The following is an 18,042-nucleotide window of genomic DNA, read 5'->3' as shown; positions in this document are numbered from 1 at the left end:
GTTTAGACATTAATGACTGGGTTGAGTTATTCTAAGGGCACAGCAAATTTACGCTGTTACACAAGCTGCACACTGACAAATTAACATTGTATCAAAAGTGTTATCCCATTTTGTAAGCTGCTACAACAAATATCAGGGGTATTGTATTCAAGTCCTTAGACAATACTACCTAGCTGATCCACCTTGTAGATGTAAAACCAAAGAGAGAAACTGTTATCTGTTGCTGCAGTTTGTGTTAGTCATCTTCTAGTCCTTTGTAAGTGGTCGCAGGATGCTATTGGTGGATTATTCTCAGTCTATCAGTGACACTAAGGTGTTTAAAAACGCCAACACTGCTGTGTCTGATTTACTTGTACCAGCAGAACACACACTAACACACCACTTTGCCAGTGTCACTGCAGTGCTGAGAAAAATCCACCAACCAAATACCTGCGTGGGGGTGGTTCTGAGGGATCCTGACCATTATAAAACAGGTGGAAAGAAAGATACTAAAAGACAAAACCAGAAAATAAATGTTCTCGTACTTCTCCACAGGTACTCCAGCTGGTCCAGACTTTTATTCTACACATTTATTGCAAGATTGAAGCACAAAGCTGGACCATCGAGAGGTTTTTGGAAGATCAGTTTGAGAACCTTTGCTCTAAAAACACCTATTAATCAGTTCATTTTGAACATTTACAAAAGCAGTGTTGTTGTGCTTCTAAGCACTGCTTTCTGTGCCTAAATTTTTTTTTATAAAAAAAAAAGTCAAACAGCAGTTTCAAAACTTTAATTTTTGTAAAACCCCCAACATTAAAAACACACTTAAGAAATAAAATATCTTGTGATAAAAGTGTTGTTGGTATATATATATATATATATATATATATATATATATATATATATATATATATATATAGACAGTCATGTTTGCATCCTTTAGACATTGGAAAAGATGGATTCTCTCACTGCAAAAAGTTTCTACTATCAAGCCTTCAAGCACAGCAATCCAGTAGTGACACAGATAGCCAGAAACAAATAATATTCCAGATGTATGATTAACAAACCAACTATCATTAGCCTAGCTCCAGCATCACTATTAAACTGCATCTCTGCACTCCCACTACAGTGGTACAACTCCTTTCACCTTTACATAAATAGGATCAATGTTGGACTTTGGTATGGAATCAAACATTGAAAATTGAAAATTTGTCCTCACTGGTGATTGATTTTGGGAAGACAAGTGTAAATTTAAAAAAAGGTAAATAAATTAATGTATAAACAGAAAAAAGAAGTGAGAGGCTAGATTAAACGAGTTTTGATGTGTTTTTGCAATAGTGGTTTAACCCCAAATGCTTCAGTGATTAACCTTTTAAATCACTGAAGTATCTACCCTTAGGTTTCAGTGTAAATGCGTACCAAATCTGTTGAGTTCTGGAAAATGTTAACGTTTCAGCAGATGTAGATTATTCTGGAAAATGACGTGACTATCCATTTAAGACCAAAGTTAACCCTATCCAGCAAAAGGAGGGCTGGACAGTCCCCGGTTTCCTCAGCTATACTGAGAAGACCTACTTTGTGAAACACACCCTGAAGCAAAATGTGCGACACAAACAGATGAGTTGCAGAAATTAGCAGGAAGATCAGCTCCCAGAAAGCTTCCCAGATGAACGGCCACACCCTTCTTTTACAGAGAGTTCAACAGCAGCAGCAGAAGGGGTGGTGCCCCACAGAGGCCAGTAGCAGCATCTACAGCAGCAATGGAACTGAAAAGCAGTTGAAAAGTTGTGATTGAGTTGATTCTACTGTAAGATACTCTGCAGTGAAAAACGCTCCTTGCATCTACAATTGTTTGCTGCTCGCTCAGACAAACGTAAAAATACCAAAAGTCCATTTGTTGAGCCCTTGAGCCCATGCGTATATTGGAAGGGCCACTGTTGAACATACTCTGTAGCTTTACTGCACTGGTTTACACTAACAGACTGTACCACCCCTCTACTTCATTTTGTAACCAATTTTCTCCTTACATTATCAAAGCCAATAAACCCACCCACTCATGTTTAATGCTCCCACCACTAGGAGGTTAAGGACAAGCATGTCTCCTTTGATAAACAGAACATCAGCCACCATCCATTTCAGTACAGCATCACTAGGCAGTCAATGCACTCAGAGGAAAGGAAAGTGCTGGATCCCCAAATCAGATGCTTGTGCCAGCCAGGGGAAAGTGTCAGAACTCCAATACATTTGCTAAATGATTCTTGTGCCAGACAGTATCATAATGGGAGTGGTTAAAAGAAAGAGCAAGGCTTATTGTGCTATGTGCTCTCTCAGGCTCCGGCTGCTGACGACTCGGAATTCTAATTTGCGCTGGATTCCCGCGTCATGCTACTTATTCATAGTGAGAGAGCCTTAGTTTGCCACTCTAAGCCACTACCTCATTTATCACTAGAAAAAGGCCACCACAAGACCACCACAGATGACAGATGATTAGAATGGTGGTCTGTTCTGTTTGTATGTGAGACCAGTGCATCAGTCATATCAGTGTGACTGCTATGTTGAAAATAGGTCCACCAAAAAATTATCTGTAACCAGAAACTGACTCCTGTTGAAAATAGCCTGCACACACTATTCAACAACAAATGAGCTATAATCTCTAAATGAACACCAAACCTGGTACAGCTATAAGGTTGGTGTTTCTAATAAAGTGGCCAAGAATTATTATATAGTGTGTAAGAGCCCAGCAAGACAATTTTTCATCCCAACACCCACCAACATTAACACTAACAAGCCTATCTAATACAACCACCCTAATAATAACTGGGCAGTGGTGTCCAAAGATGACTGGAGTAAGACACATCAGGCAGCTGATGAGCTACAGTCTGTAATTGTATACCTGTGCAGTGAAGCTATATAGTACGTGTTTCTGATAAATTGGCCAACATTTGTAGACACAAGGTGTATCTAACAAACTTTTCAGCTCTTCAGTTTTCACTGCTCATAGCCTCTGCTGGTCTGTAGGACAGAACAAAATCTAGAACTTCTGGTATTAATCCATTGTTGCGTTTGGAGCATGTAGAACAAGATCAGTTCCCTGGATGTTAAAAGTTCAGTTCTAGCAGAACAGTCTCTACCGCTTGACCTTTCAAGCATCTTCAGGCCAAAGTCTGGGCTGCAGGCTGGTCTGGTAGTGCAGTGCATGGTTCTGGTTGGATGGAGCCGTTTCCATTTACTTGTTCACCATTTGTGGAATTCTCCTGCTTCTGGGCCTTAGTCTTGAACTTCAAGCCGTGACCTTAGGAGCAGAATAAAGAGTTAATTTCTATGTTTTTTAAAAATTGACTTCCTCAATAAAACACTGGAGCTGGTGGTGTTTTATGGCAACTGCAGCAACAAATTCATATTCATACCGGATTACAATCATGCCACAATTATACTACACACTCTGTGGAGTTATTTTTATTAAGTAAATCTGCAGTAACTGTATATTGTCAGACTGCAAAAAACACACACTGTAGATTCCTACTGGATTACAATCGCTTCACTATTATTCCTGCCACACTATAAAATCTCCACAAACAGCAGATTTATACTGGAATAAACTTACTAAACAATTAGTAGTCAGGCTGTGGAGGGGAAAAAAAACACTGTAGGTTCACACTGTAGAATCCACACACATACAAGAATAATCTGCTCCACTATTATTACTGCCAGATTTTAAAAACTACACACACTGGATTGATACCATGGTTACCACTATTAGTACTATACTGCCATAGTATAGTACTATACTATTTAGTACTATTAAAGCCACATACACTGCAGATTCACACTTGGTTAAAGGCACTGTACAAACAAAAAACACACGCACCAGATTCGTAATACTGGATTACATCTACTACTATTATTTAGGGGTGTGACGAGATCTCGTGGCACGTGACGATATTTCTCGTCAAGCTTAAACCTGTCTCAAGGGACAAAAAACATTTTAGTGTGGACTTTTTAAGTGGGATCTGGCAACACAGTAGCAATAGCAGCGCGTGTGGTGGCTGTGCAGTGAGAGCAGCTCTCAGCTGAAGAGGAAAATTCGGGCATTTGCATAGAAGATGCTTCTGCTACTTTTAAGTTGTATGTCCGGCTGCATTTTGGCTCCAGTGGAAACAATAAACGGTAACAGAGTGACCAACAAGACACAAAATATATGTAAATACTGTATGTAAATCCAACACGTGACTGTTTCATATGCAGTTATACTAATCCCTTAGCTCTGTCTCTGTTTGCACTTCAAGCACAGTCTTAATATGACTGGTTATGGTTATGTATAGTTAAATTACAAGAGATTTATGAGAAAAAAAAACACAAACCATAGGCTTAATATGACTGATTGTGGTTGTTTGCACTTATTGTTTGCACTATATAAGACCTAGAAAAGTTTTACTTTTATTTTTTTATTCTTATTCTTATTTCTATTTCTTATAGAATCAATGTGTGAGAGAAACCAGTCTGTTAAATTTGCGTTATATGATTGTCAAATAAAACTCTAGTTTTCAAGCCATTTTTAATTTTTGACATTTTCTTTAAAATGTTATCTCGTCTCCTCTCGTTCTCGTGAACCCAGTATCATGTCTCGTCTCGTCTCGTGATATTAGTGTCTCGTCACACCCCTACTATTATTACATTTATTTTATTACACAGAGATTAGCTGATAAATATAACTAGAGTATAAATGATCTCCATATTCCATACAGAGAAACACACTGGCTGAGACTCACCTGGGCAATCAGCAACTTCTTTGAAGGCCTTTTTCTTACAGCAGCCGCGACACAAATTAAACACACACTTATTTCCCTGGAAAAGAGAAAAAAGTAAAAAACTAACAAAAAAAACTTCTGCCAAAACAGTCTGAGAGGTTTGATTTAGAACTAAACAAAAAAAAAACTGGGAACTGTCTGAATAAGACTTACCTTTGGATTTCCACACTGCTCACATTTGATGTATTTTGCTGCAGAGATCAAAAACTTGTGTTATTGTTGCAATTGTAAATATTCTAGAACAGATATGAGGTGGTAAAGAAGATAACAGAGGTAGATGTACTGTACTGAAAGACCAAACACTGCCAAAAATATGTGAATAATGTGTGCTAACCATTTCACTGCTAACAGCTGAATAAAATCAAGCACAATGCCATGGAAAACTTTCATACTGCCTTTGTCTTAATGAGATCAGTGACTGTGGAATGCATCCCATTCATGGTGTGTGGTGGTAACTAAATTCAGCTAAGCTAAGTAAAGAAAACTGTAATTCTTAAAAAAAAAAAAAGTCAAATGAGCACTGGATATTACACTACAGATTCCTCTCCTGAAAACCGTTTATTTGGGTGAGTAAAGCTCTTCCGTTTATTTACAGCAAGTTTAGATTTCCAAATTTTCACACAGGCTGGGTGCAGCAGCATTAGCATTAGTGGCTAATAAAGAATTAGCATTAACGCTAGTAAATGCTGCCCGAAAGCACTACCTTGAGGAACCCAGTGGTATTAGCTAGTGGTTCGTCCCACATAGCTTGTTTTAACACGGTAAATGCGCAGGCTACAATCCGATATTTTCACCTCTGAGTGGCGGATGAGCTAGCATGGTTAATGGCTAATACAAATGCTGCCGATAATACTTAGGTCTGAACGGCGAAAGAGCTAGTGTTTAGTGCAGTTAGCAGCTAATGCTGCTCCAACAGTGCTAACTGGGGTTAGCAGCAGGCTACAGGCCGATATTTACTCAGGTCTGAACAGCGAAAGAGCCAGCGCTTAGTGCGGTTAGCTGCTAATACTGCTCCAGCAGTGCTAGCTGGGGTAAGCAGCAGGCTACAGGCCGATGATACTCACCTATGAAAGGCTAAAGAGGTAGTGCACAGCTCAGTTAGCGGCTAATTCTAACATTGCTCTAGCCTCAGTGCTGGAGAAATAAACTCCTGTATAAAGCTGTACTTCAGCAGAGTGGCTTTACTGCTCCTTAATACCTGACTGGTAAAATTCATACATAAGGCTCACTGACGTTTTTTATTAGGTAGACCAATCATTATAAAACAATGTCTCTCATCTTTAAAGTAGGAGACTCCCCATCCGGCATGTTTTAAGTGCTTCCCTGCTTCAACACATCTAATTCAAAAGTATGATATATCAACGGCCTTCTAAAAAATAAAAAATAAATCCAGCTGGTCGTCTGGAGAAAACATACCCTATGCTGGTCAAGAGTTAATTAACACATAGGGTATTTTATTTTCTGGTTGAGCAGCTGGATTTTTTTTTGCAGGGAAGGGACCCCCGAGGTCCCAAAAATGGCAGGAATTTATTTTTTCCTCCCCAAAAAATATAATTCATGCCATAGAGGGTTAACTACTTCTGTTATGCTTGAGCTTCTCTCAACATCTGTAAAAGCTCAGATGTGAGTATTTGCTGCACTGCTCACTTTATAGAGCTCCAAATTGTGTCTAAAATAGGCCTGTCACAATAATTGCAATATCGATTTATCATACAATAAATGAACATGACCTCAATAATTTTTGATAATCATGATATCGTCCATTTTGTTTATTTGTATGTTTGTTCACATATATAACAGTGAACAGTATTTTAGCCAGTCATGCTTCAATAACTGTGACTCCATACACAGAGTGTGGACTAAAGTAGGTGAAGAAATAAGTATATAATTATAATAATAATAATAATAATAATAAATGATTAATTAAAATTTAACTTTAAAAAAGTGTATTATTATGTCAGTGGCATTTAATAGTCTTAAAATTACAAAAATATCATTTATAGCAATAATTTCTGGGACAATATATCGTCCACAAAAAATGCTTATCGTGACAGTCCTAGTCTAAAAGTAACATCAGCACAATAATAGAGTACCTGCAGCTGATAGTTTGAGTATTCTGTCCAATTCAAGTTGGTGTGCAAATGTAAGCTTAAACACATCTGTTCATTAACTCACGTTTAAGTTCAGGACAGAAGTTCTTGTGTGGATTTCTGGCTTTCTTCTTCTGCTTGTTTTTGGAGAGTGGGTCGTTGGAGCTGTCGCTGTCCTCTAGTGCCCTCTTCATGCACACTGCCTTCACTTGTGGAGTTTTCTGCTCATTCTCCTGGGACGGATCCTTCGGCCTGGAAAAAGAACAGCCTATCTGCTCCATAACCTCATACTTTTTCAGAACAGTTTCAAAACACTGAAAACTATGTCAGAGGTTATATTCAGAATGTGTAACACCAAATCAGAAAAAGTTAAGTCAGTATTGGAAATGCAATTTTTAAAAAATGCCCTGGTCTCGGCTTTTGGGCTTTTTGCCGATAACAGTCTGGAAGGACCTTTCTGTTTGTGGTTTAAAGCACATAGCATCTATTTTCTTTTAAAAATACTACAATACAGGTTTTAACTGTTTTATGGCACAGATAACTTTTAGCCCAGAGAAATCAAATGTCGGTTACGTACAAAATGCTAAGAATAGTTTTCAAATTATTGTTGTCATATTAACAGAACCCTCTAGAAGGCGTATCTTCTATGTTTTGGGTCGTTGTTCTGTTGCATCATCCATCCTCTGTTGAGCTTCAGTTGGTGGACAGATGGTCTTAAGTTTTCCTGCAAAATGTCTTGGTAAACTTGAGAATTCATTTTTGCTTTGATGACGGCAATCCATGCAGGCACTGAGGCAGCAAAGCAACCCTAAACCATGATGCTCCCTCCACCATGTTTCAGTTGGGATGAGTTTTTTATGATGGTGTGCTGTGCCTTCTTTCTCCACACATAGTGTTTTGTGTTTCTTCCAAACAACTAAATTTTTGTTTCATCTGTCCACAGTATACTTATATTTTTTGACTGCAGTGGCAGTGCCCCCCTAGTTTGAGTAGACTGTGTTTGTCAGATCAGAACATATTTAATGACCAATTTATGCAGAAAGTAGTCCCACATACTTTCTCTTGCAACTGTATATGACTCCGTGTTTTTTAGAACATGCCATTTAAGATTCAAATCCTGCTGCTTATAGCTGTGCTCCATACTTTAACTTTGGACCTGTACTGCTTTTTCTATTAGAGAGTTTAAACTGACACTCCTAGTGTTTTATGATGCATTTAGAATAAAGGCTATACTAACGGGGGTCTGACGTAGGGCTGGCAGATCCAGTGAGGGAAGGGCAGTCCTGTTTGATGTCTCTCAGATTCATCTTTGGCCATCTCCTCCTGCAATCAATACAAATCAGCAACATCTTACTGGTGATCCGTCAATCACCCCATCCTATTACTGTGTTGGCACAAATCAAAGGCTTCTTTAAATCAGGAGGACATGTGCTGAATACAGAGGTGTCAAGAATTATAATTATTATGGCTTTTAGAAAAATGTATTTTGGGGAGGGGGTAGTGCACTACAGCTTTTGTTCTTAATGGCATTTTTTCACCTTAAATTTTTTTTTTACTTTTATACTTTAAGTAATTTTTAAAACAGTACTTTTACTTTTTTGCTGGAGTAAAAAGCTTGAGTTGACACTAATTTATATAAATGTATTTTAAACCCTAGTAACACATGTAAATACTTTTGACACCTTTGGCTAAATACAATGCAATAAACAATAAAAGTAAATAAAATATTTACAGTATTGCCTGTCATTATAATTGTAATTAAACAATACACAAAAATATAATTTAACACATTACATGAATAAAAAAAACAGAAGAGCCTACTACCCACTGCACATTTTGATGTATTGCGCACTCCCAACACACCTGATCCAACCAATAATCTGATTAACAGACCATTACTGAGTTAAGGTGAGTGTGTCACAGCAGGGAAACAACCCACTGAAAATGTATGTGTATTCATTTATCATTTAAAAAAAAAAGCTGATCATTGTCAAATCTAAATAATTAACAATAATAATAATAAATCTAATTATGGGAATAATTAATTTAGTGAATAGATCAGAAGGGTAAATTTACTTTTTTTTCCTTTCAAATTAAACCAGCATACAAACAGAGGCAGAATGGAGGAGTGAATGTAAGATTTTTGTGCGTTCTTCTAAATAACAGAATTGTAATAAACACTTCACACAGTGAATCTCACACATTTACACCCAGCAGTGCAGTGAATCATGTCTTCCTGAGAGTGTACCTGGCAGCGCTGCTTCAGCTGTCTGTTAACCTCCTCTAGTCCAGCCAGGTTTTTAGCTTTAGCCAGTTCCTCCCTCAGGTCCTGGTGGATCTGTAGTCTGAAGGAGTTAAAACAAAACTGCTGAAACGGACTGGATTAGAGTTTCGGTGATGCTTAATGAGTCACCTCTGCACTGATGTGTGTGATTTCTAATGTCCAAATACTGACACAGCATTTTTTTATACTAAATATTACAGAACAGCTACTACTGCTACTGCTACTACTTCAAATAATAAGAGCATTATTACAGAAATAGGGCGAATAGTGACTTACGTGTGATGCCAAAGTTTAAAGAGGTGAGCTCGGACGAAGGACAATGTGCAGGGGGGATGTTTTTGAACCACCTCTAGATACTCCTCCGCCATCTCCCACACAGGAGGGCTACACCCCTCAAACAGGGCAGGGTTATGCAGATTTCCTTCTGTGGGAAAACAAACAAACAAACAAACAAGATATATGAAATAAATAGTCTGCTAATCTTCCAAACATCCATTTTTTACAATACACTTATAAAATCTCTAATTCACCACAGCTCGCCAAATTCAGTCATATATAACTTTTGTATTAGAATTCAGAATTATTTTATTTCATAAAATATTTTATGTTTTGAACACCACATGACTGTTAAGTTTAAAAAGACCCTAATTTTTAATCAAAAAATAGCACAAGCATTCTCCAGTTGGAATGCACTAATGGCTGATAATGGAAAATAATCTGACCCTGAACTTTTTTTCTAAGCCCAGGAGATGGGCAGGGGAGGGGGTGCCATGTATGCAACACACTTTTAACACATAACTGGGCCCCTGGGCCCAGATATATAAATAGCCCATGTACAACCTTGATAAATCATTATTATCCGGCAGAGTGCAGGGTTATGCGCCCCGGGGAGATCTTTTTAAACGCCCATTAAATTATAGATTCTAGTGATTTTGTGGCCAGAGCACCAGAGCTCTTGTTCAGTAGTCAATCCCTGCTTTTAACCAGTCTCTAACCTATTGCTTGTATAGCATACTACAGACTACAGACCCCACAGCCATAGCAAAACAGGTCAATAGATGGAAATTACAGTACTGCAAAGTAAACTAGGATTTGATTAGGGAACAAGGACACAGATTCATTTTTCTTAAAAATAAATAAATAAATAAGACTGAGTGGGGAACCTGTTGCCTTAATTCACCTTCAGAAATGTAATGTACAAGGTGTGCATAAACAAAATCTTACCTGCACTCATCACCCCCTGTACTCCAGTCTCATCCAAACAGCGCTGCACGTCAGTCAGATGCTGAATATTTCCATTGGCAAAGACAGGGATGCTCACAGCATCTCTACAAAAATACAAACACCAAGCTTTAGCCACACCAAACACACACACACACACACACACACATAAATACAATATTATTTAATCTAATGCATTTAATACTCCAAGGTTCTTCAGGCGGGATCAGTTCTAAAGGTCTGAAGAATAAAAGCTTTTACCGTACGGCTTTGATGTGCTCCCAACTTGCAACTCCAGTCTGAGCCCCCTTCTGATCTTTTGTTCTGCCGTGAACAGTAAGCAGCTGAGACAGGAGGTCAGAAGGACAAAACGACAGGATTAGTCAAACTTACCTACACACCATTCCACAAATTTACAATTTAAAGATTAAGTGCTGTACCTGGCAACCTGCTCTTTCTAGCATCTTGGCATATTTGACAGTTTTCTCCAGCTCAGGAAAGACCCGGATTTTACAGGTGATTGGCACCGACAGTTTCTCATTAGCTAGTTGAACTGAGAAAACATAAATATTATTGTTATTCAGGTTATTTAAAAGAAACAGTGAGGAGTGTGTCTTGGTGATTGCATACATTTAATATAAAACACACTAAACACATCTGACAAATCAGAATATAAGTTAGACAAAAAACTTTCAATATGGGCCTGAAGAAACCACTATTTACAATTCACTGAACAATATTCCCCTATATAAAGAAACCTAAAAATCTGAAAATATAAAACATACTCATTCTCTCCAGGAGCTCCCACTCATCCTGGAGAAACACACCATAGTGCCCTGGCAAGGGGAAAACAGTGCAATGGAAAGAGGCTCTTACTCACGTTAATGTACATTATAGTGTGTGTAAAAAGGTTTACATGCAGTAGTTTAAAGAGAACAGTTAAATACACAAAAAATAGAGATGGACCGATCAGTGTTTTTGGGGCCGATTACCAATACCAATACCGATCTTGGGCGGGGCCAAATGGCACATTAATGCCACACAAACCTAGTACAGATTCCCCTAATTACATTCACGCCTAAGCAAACACTGGTAATTTACGCTGATAGAGATATATATGTAAATATTTATAAGACACCAGAATTTTTATATTTATATGCCAATACCGCAGGAACGTGTATCCCAACATCAGCCGCCTCACAGTCTAATTTTCGGAGTTAGCTTACTGCATAAAATAGGTCATATTTACTGTAAATATATAACTAATAATACAAAAGTAATCCATCACTCCAGCTAGAGCTTAGATTGGGCTAAACATCAGCAATAAACAGCAATAAAACTGAGCTTTTAACTAAATTCCCAAATAGTTGGAAAGAACGGTTGGAAATCTGTTTTTAAAATGTTAATAAACAGTACAACACGGAAAAAAAAACCCCGTTCAGATGCTTTTAACAGTCTTCAGTAGCCCTCAACCGTCTTACCTGGCGGCCGTGTCCACTAAACCGCTTAGTTATAAACATTCTGAGGTGAGTGGTACGCTAACAAAGGTGATTTTAATGTTATCTGAGCAGAGCTGCGGCTTCCTCAGTGTGTCCAGTATGAACAGAGACAGAGTAGAGGTGCTGAACTCTAAACTCCTGAATCGGATCGGCTAAATCAGAGGAATATCGTCCGATACCGGTACACTGCCGATCGATCGTCCCATCTCTACTAAAAAAAAAACATACAATTTAAAAACATATATATTACCTCTTTTAGCAATCATCTGAGGACACCCCAAGTTCAGGTCGATGGCATCACAGTAGTCCTGAGCGAGCAAAGCAGCCTGAACAAACACTTCCGGATCGTTTGCACAGAACTACAACATCAGACACAGAAATTAGACAGCATCTAAATTTACTGACTGCAGTAAAAGCCACAGCAAGTGAGCTTCAGAACTGATCCAGGACTACTATGGAAAATGTAATTATTACATTTCCACTATATAATATTACAGATATACATTAATCACCCCAAATTCCACCTTTCACGTGGTTACCGTACCATGACTGGTCACTATTCCGACAGCGGAAACTACTTTAGTCTGAGGCTGTTCCTGATTTCCCTCCTGACAGTGAGTAGTTAAGACTGACCTGTGTGATGAGTGGGCGGTCCTCCGGGCTGACATCATTGTACAGGTTTTCCCGGCGGTAGTTGGCATCTCTGAGGAAAACCTGGGCGTGCAGCATTGGGGTGTAGCAGAGCTGAATGCCGTGTCTGCGGCTCAGGAGTCTCCAGGCCAGCTCGCTCTGCTCCACCATCGGCGCCAGGATGTACTTAGCAGACTGCAGAGTCTTCTTCCAGAACTCAAAACCCTGCAGCTTCGCCATCACCACCACTTCCTGACCACAGACACACAGTCAGTTACAGACAGAGAGGAACACAGACAGACTAAACTGACAGCTCCATCACCATCGACTCCTGATCACAGACACACAGTCACTTACAGACAGAGAAGAAAGGCAGACTAAACTGACAGCTCCATCACCACCACTTCCTGATCACAGACACACAGTCACTTACAGACAGAGAAGAAAGGCAGACTAAACTGATAGCTCCATCACCACCACCTACTGATCACAGACACACAATCTGTTACAGACAGAGGGAAACACAAGACAGACTAAACTGACACATTCATCACCCCCTCCTGATCACAGAAACACAGTGAGTTACAGACAATGAGGCTCACAGACAAACTAAACTGACACATTCATCACCACCACCTCCTGACCACAGACACAGCCAGTTACAGAGGGAGAGGAACACAAACAGACTAAACTGACAGCTCCATCACCACCACTTCCTAACCACAGACACACAGTCAGTTACAGACGATGAGGCACACAGACATACTAAACTTTCAGCTCCATCACCACCACCTTCTGATCACAGACACACAGTCAGTTACAGACAAAGACGAACACAAACAGACTACACTAGAGTTGCACGGTGTACCGAAGGTTCGATTCTTTTTCGATACTACGTCATCACAAACGATTCGGTTCTTTAGCGTTCGATGCTTTCGATACTGTATATAGCCCAGTCACTAGCTTCAAATGAGTCAAATTAGTAGGCGCGATTTGATTCAGTTCATAAGAAAACTGATTCACACCGCAGCAGTCGGTGTGGCAGTATTCAGATAAACTTAGTGTTCTGAACAAATGAATCGATTCACGCGCAAGCCAGCAGAGCAGCAGCGAGTGTAGAATGGCGACGGCTAAAATAACAGATGTCTCTCGTCCGCGACTTGTGGACAAAACGGGCGCGTGAAGTGTGGGAAAATAGTCTGAGATGTAGGCATCTGTTTTTTATTTATATTTTTATTTTTAAATAAAATAACGAAAACTGAAAGTGAAACTAAACTACTTTATTAGCGCTGTTTTCACTCCCGCAGTTGTACAGCGGGGGGTGTTGTGCCGATTCTGTCGGATTCAGTAGCGGATTCGGCACAAGGGCGGCGGCACCTCGCGCTCCGCGGTGTTAGTTGTATATGGAGTCAAAAAAGGGTCATAAAGATTTTGAGTTTGTAAAACAGAAGTCACAAATGTACTGAAACTTGTAACTGCGTTTAAACAACTGCATGCACGAAAATCCAAATCCACAAATTAACTGGAATGTGCAAACTTGAAACAGAAAGTAATATTAATAATAATTCAAATGTACAAATGCGAAAAAATATTTTAATTATATATAAATATATATTTTTTAATTTGTAAATCCAATCTCTTGAATGTGTGAATCAGTACTGCTCAAATGGCTTAAGCTGGGTCAGACCAAAAATCACATTGAATTTGTGAGGTTGTAAATGTGACAGTGGGTGTTTTTCACTGTGGAGCTAAAAATCCTCTCATTCACCTTCTCTGCTGCGGGTGCGAAGCTCTAGCTGCAGTTGCGAATTTTGACCCTGTTTTGACGCCTGATTGATGAACCAATAGGAAAGCTTTATCTGGACCAATCAGATTACGGGGTTTGTTTAACCAATCAGAACAATGGGTGTACCGCGTGCAGTGTGTAAGCACCTTGATAGCAGGGAGACGCAGATGGTTGGGCGTCAGCAGGGGGCGGTATTATTGATTGACTGATTTGCATATTGTGATGTGTCTGCGTATCAAAATACACGACATCATCATCCACGCCTATAGCATAGTTGAACCTGAGAGGGCGCTGCAGAGGCAAAAATTACCACAATAAAAGCGTTTTTATTTAAATGTTAGGAAATGTTTATAAAAAATGTAGGTGTGTTTAATGTATGTTTTATTATTACAAAGGAACACACATTTTAGCTTATTATGAAAAAAAAATGGTTTAGTGTATAGTGCCTCTTTAAAGTAATAGGAGTATTAATGCTTTCAGTTTTTCACATTGATATGTGAAGTCACACAGCTCTTACAACTTCTAACAGCTAACTCAAACATTCCTATACAGTCAGATTTACTGTGTATGAGTATAATCATTAATGAGATATTATTCTCAGTCTTCCATAGCGTAATTAGAATTAAAATCTGTGTTCTGTGGTAAATTTTTATCCACACAGCGTTTATTAGACAGTAAAACATCTAACAGTAATCGCCTTTAACAGATCATCAGACCCGCAGGTTTCTCAGCAGTTTTTAATAACTACTATTAATTATAAGTGAATATTAAACACACCTTAATCTGCTAAAAACTCCAGACTACAGCAAACAGTTTGTTTAACCTTAACAGCAGTCACACACCCCACACTATATTCTCTCACACACTCCGCACACAGACACTATTCCGCTCCTCTAAACCTCTGGGTTTTTTTAATCCCTAAATTATAAATATAGGTTCAGCAGATACTCACACCACCACACCGTGCTCTCCGTGCCGCGCTCCACAAAACCGGTCCGTCAGGAAACACACCTATCAAAAGAGTTCCGCACGGTATTCCGTGTAATATACGCTTTTATAAGTACATTATATAATAGCGTGTGTTCAAATTATTATAACGAGTATAATTGTTTTAGAAAATAATGATCATTTTATAATTAATACACCAGCGCCTTCGGGTTAATTGCATTTTCTTGTTAAATTACTGTTTTTTTTTTACATTTTAAAGATGTTTGCAACTACAGAACATGAATCAATATTTATCACTTTTAATACACTCCCACAATCACATTCTTTCTCCTAAATAATAAGTTAAAGTTTTATCTGCGCTTCATCTTAGTTACTAAACACTGCTGTTACTATTATTGGCCACCAGGTGGAGACCCACACCTAGCAAATCAGCCATATTCGCACACAGTATTAATCTCATAAATCTTTTACATTCAGATAGAGATTAATGCCCCTACTTGGTTCACTCTCTGTGATTTGATCAGTCCATTTAAAACCAATAACTAAAAATCGAAATGATACCATTACAAAACAATTAAAGTCAAAGTGTATGTGTGTTATTTATTTGTATTTGTAGTTTATATGTATGCATACACAGTACACATGTTACTCAAAGATTATTAACATTTACAGGCTATATTGAGTCAATCGTTATGTCCTTCGCTGCACCTTTCCCAGATTCATAATGATCTGATTTTGATATTAAATAGGTGAGCTGATAATGACAGAGGAAGTACTGTCGACAGGCAACCATCTGTGAACCTCTCTCTCTTATTTTTCTCTCTCACTTTCTCTCTCTTACTCTCCTTTTTTCTCTCTCTCTCTCTCTCTCTCTCTCTCTCTCTCTCTCTCTCTCAGTAAACAGTGTGAGCTCGTGGGTGTTCACGAGCATGTTCAGTTCAACGTGACTCTGCACGTGCTCTCAACAACGGGACATATCCACCACGTGACCATTAATAATCGAACTCATACATTGGCTGAGAACCAACCAATCACATCGCGGTAATTATAATATGGTGGTTTATTTTTGCTCTTTTTATCTGATAATATCTGATAATTAACAGTATTGCTCTTTATTTTTTTTTAGTAACCGCATCTTTTTAAATATTAGCAAAATATGCCAGACGTCTGAAACGTTAGATGCACATGAAACGTATTACACTAAACGTTGGATCTTTAAAATGTGGAAGGATACGTGCAGTGTGTCCCCAAAGAAAACTACAATACAGATAATCACAATTACATGGATGCATTAGTTGTGTCTATGTTCTTGGGAAGATAATTATTTGTATTAATGTGTTTCCGAGCAGCAGAGTCCCAAAGAGTCCTTATGATGAGTTATAATGCTCAGTTATTCCGCTTAATATGAGTCATTTCACTCACGTCACTGCTGACAGGATCCCACATGTTACACACACACGCAAACACTCACCAGTACAAGAGCCGTTACACTTAATTAATACATGTGAAATGATTAAAGGTGTGAACTAAAATAATATATTTTATTTCATTTTTTAACAGCAATATTAGTAAAACCAAAGGCAGGTAAAGAAAATACATAGATCTGGTCAAATGGCACCCGTGGATGTTTTTGGCATTAGTAAAATATTTATACTTTCCTACATTAAATACAAATATATATAAGCAAATAACTGAGAAAACACATAATAAAAAAATACTTTTACATAAACCTAAAGGCCTAAATAGTAAGGAGGGAAGATCCACTGGACTGGTCTCTTTAGGCCTCGGTGTTGCATAACTATCTGATAATTAACAGTATCATGGTTTCACTACAACAGCTCTGGTTTCTTTGAGGTTTGCCAGGTGTGTATCAGTGACTGTAACTTGAAGTCATTCCTCGCTTGGCTTTTTTTTCTCAGAAACAGGGATACGCTGGCCTTTGTGACCAGTTAAACCAGTACAAACATGGCCACACACTAGTGAATACACGATTGGCTCCAGCATGATCGATACACCCAGTGCTGCCCAGTATGAGTAATATATATCCTTATGCTTCCTTTTTCCTGAAACCTGAGCAGCTTAAACTGTAATGAGTGCAACACTGCTTATATAATTATCATGTACTTAATTATTGTGTAGAAATATATATAACGTTACTGATTTTCTAAGCGTATTATGCAGCTGGAAATATATGTAAAGTTTATAATATAAGTTTACTTAAGAGAGTGTTTTAAAAGTTGCGACTTCTACTGACAAAGCTGGCTAAGCTGAACAAAAGAAATCCAGCCATTTCTTTTGTTGTTATTGTGCAGTCTTCTCTAGTGCCCTCCCACCCTCGTTTTACAGGCCACTCGAAGGCCGCGTTCCAATACACGCATATTTGTCTTTGTGTCTTAGCTACGGTGCCAAACTGGTGTATGAGATGTGGCCACTTAGTAACTCTGGGACATTTTGGGACAGAATTAGAAATTATAACGCTTAAACTTGAGAATATAGATGTGTTACTAGACTGGAGCGTTTAATCCAATAACAAATCCTTACAAAAAAGATTGCTACTGTGTTGGAACTATGGACTAAATATATCTAAATATATATGGGGCTGTACTATGTAGATAACTGGATCTGATACATTCCCCTCTGATAACCACCCACTCTACACCATTTGTTTTTTAACACGCCGAAAGCATCGCTACATAACGTTTATGTTTGCCTTCTGTGTAAATTCTCTTTATTCACAATAGGCACCCTAACTAGCGCACAGGAGCGTAAAATGAGACATGCCCACGTCGTGCGTCGC

The 18,042-nt window shown here is 38.5% G+C and overlaps 1 protein-coding gene across 3 annotated transcripts; it reads right to left on the bottom strand.

The window, feature by feature from the left end:
- Positions 1-535: 535 nt before the first annotated feature.
- On the bottom strand, positions 536-15,322 carry dus1l (dihydrouridine synthase 1-like (S. cerevisiae)). Of its 3 annotated transcripts, none has more exons than XM_007233745.4 (14): positions 15,250-15,322; positions 12,515-12,763; positions 12,132-12,240; positions 11,168-11,218; positions 10,823-10,935; positions 10,644-10,726; positions 10,386-10,489; positions 9,438-9,585; positions 9,126-9,222; positions 8,115-8,200; positions 6,963-7,129; positions 4,941-4,978; positions 4,749-4,824; positions 536-3,271 (listed from the first exon to the last, which is right to left on the bottom strand). In XM_007233745.4, exons 2-14 carry the CDS (start codon positions 12,749-12,751, stop codon positions 3,132-3,134), a joined length of 1,449 nt encoding a protein of 482 aa, XP_007233807.1. In that variant the 5' UTR covers positions 12,752-12,763; positions 15,250-15,322; the 3' UTR covers positions 536-3,131. The 3 variants fall into 3 exon arrangements, with proteins under 3 accessions (XP_007233807.1, XP_015456915.1, XP_007233808.1); XM_015601429.3 differs by having other exon boundaries at positions 12,515-12,759; positions 15,250-15,277; XM_007233746.4 differs by lacking the exon at positions 15,250-15,322 and adding an exon at positions 12,869-12,886.
- Between the last annotated feature and the right edge of the window lie 2,720 nt (positions 15,323-18,042).

Source organism: Astyanax mexicanus, chromosome 19 (genome assembly GCF_023375975.1).
Source record: "Astyanax mexicanus isolate ESR-SI-001 chromosome 19, AstMex3_surface, whole genome shotgun sequence".
Classification (NCBI taxonomy): domain Eukaryota; kingdom Metazoa; phylum Chordata; class Actinopteri; order Characiformes; family Acestrorhamphidae; genus Astyanax; species Astyanax mexicanus.
This window is presented reverse-complemented; position numbering and strand designations above follow the sequence as displayed.

Bases quoted from the DNA above. Each gene is read 5' to 3' on its own strand.
- dus1l (XM_007233745.4), bottom strand. From the start codon at position 12,751: ATGGCGAAGCTGCAGGGTTTTGAGTTCTGGAAGAAGACTCTGCAGTCT. The intron at 10,936-11,167 runs GTATGTTTTATA...ATGTTTTCTCAG, and splicing joins GGAGCTCCTGGAGAGAATGA to TTCAACTAGCTAATGAGAAA. The intron at 3,272-4,748 runs GTGAGTCTCAGC...TCTGCTCCTAAG, and splicing joins AGAAGTTGCTGATTGCCCAG to GTCACGGCTTGAAGTTCAAG.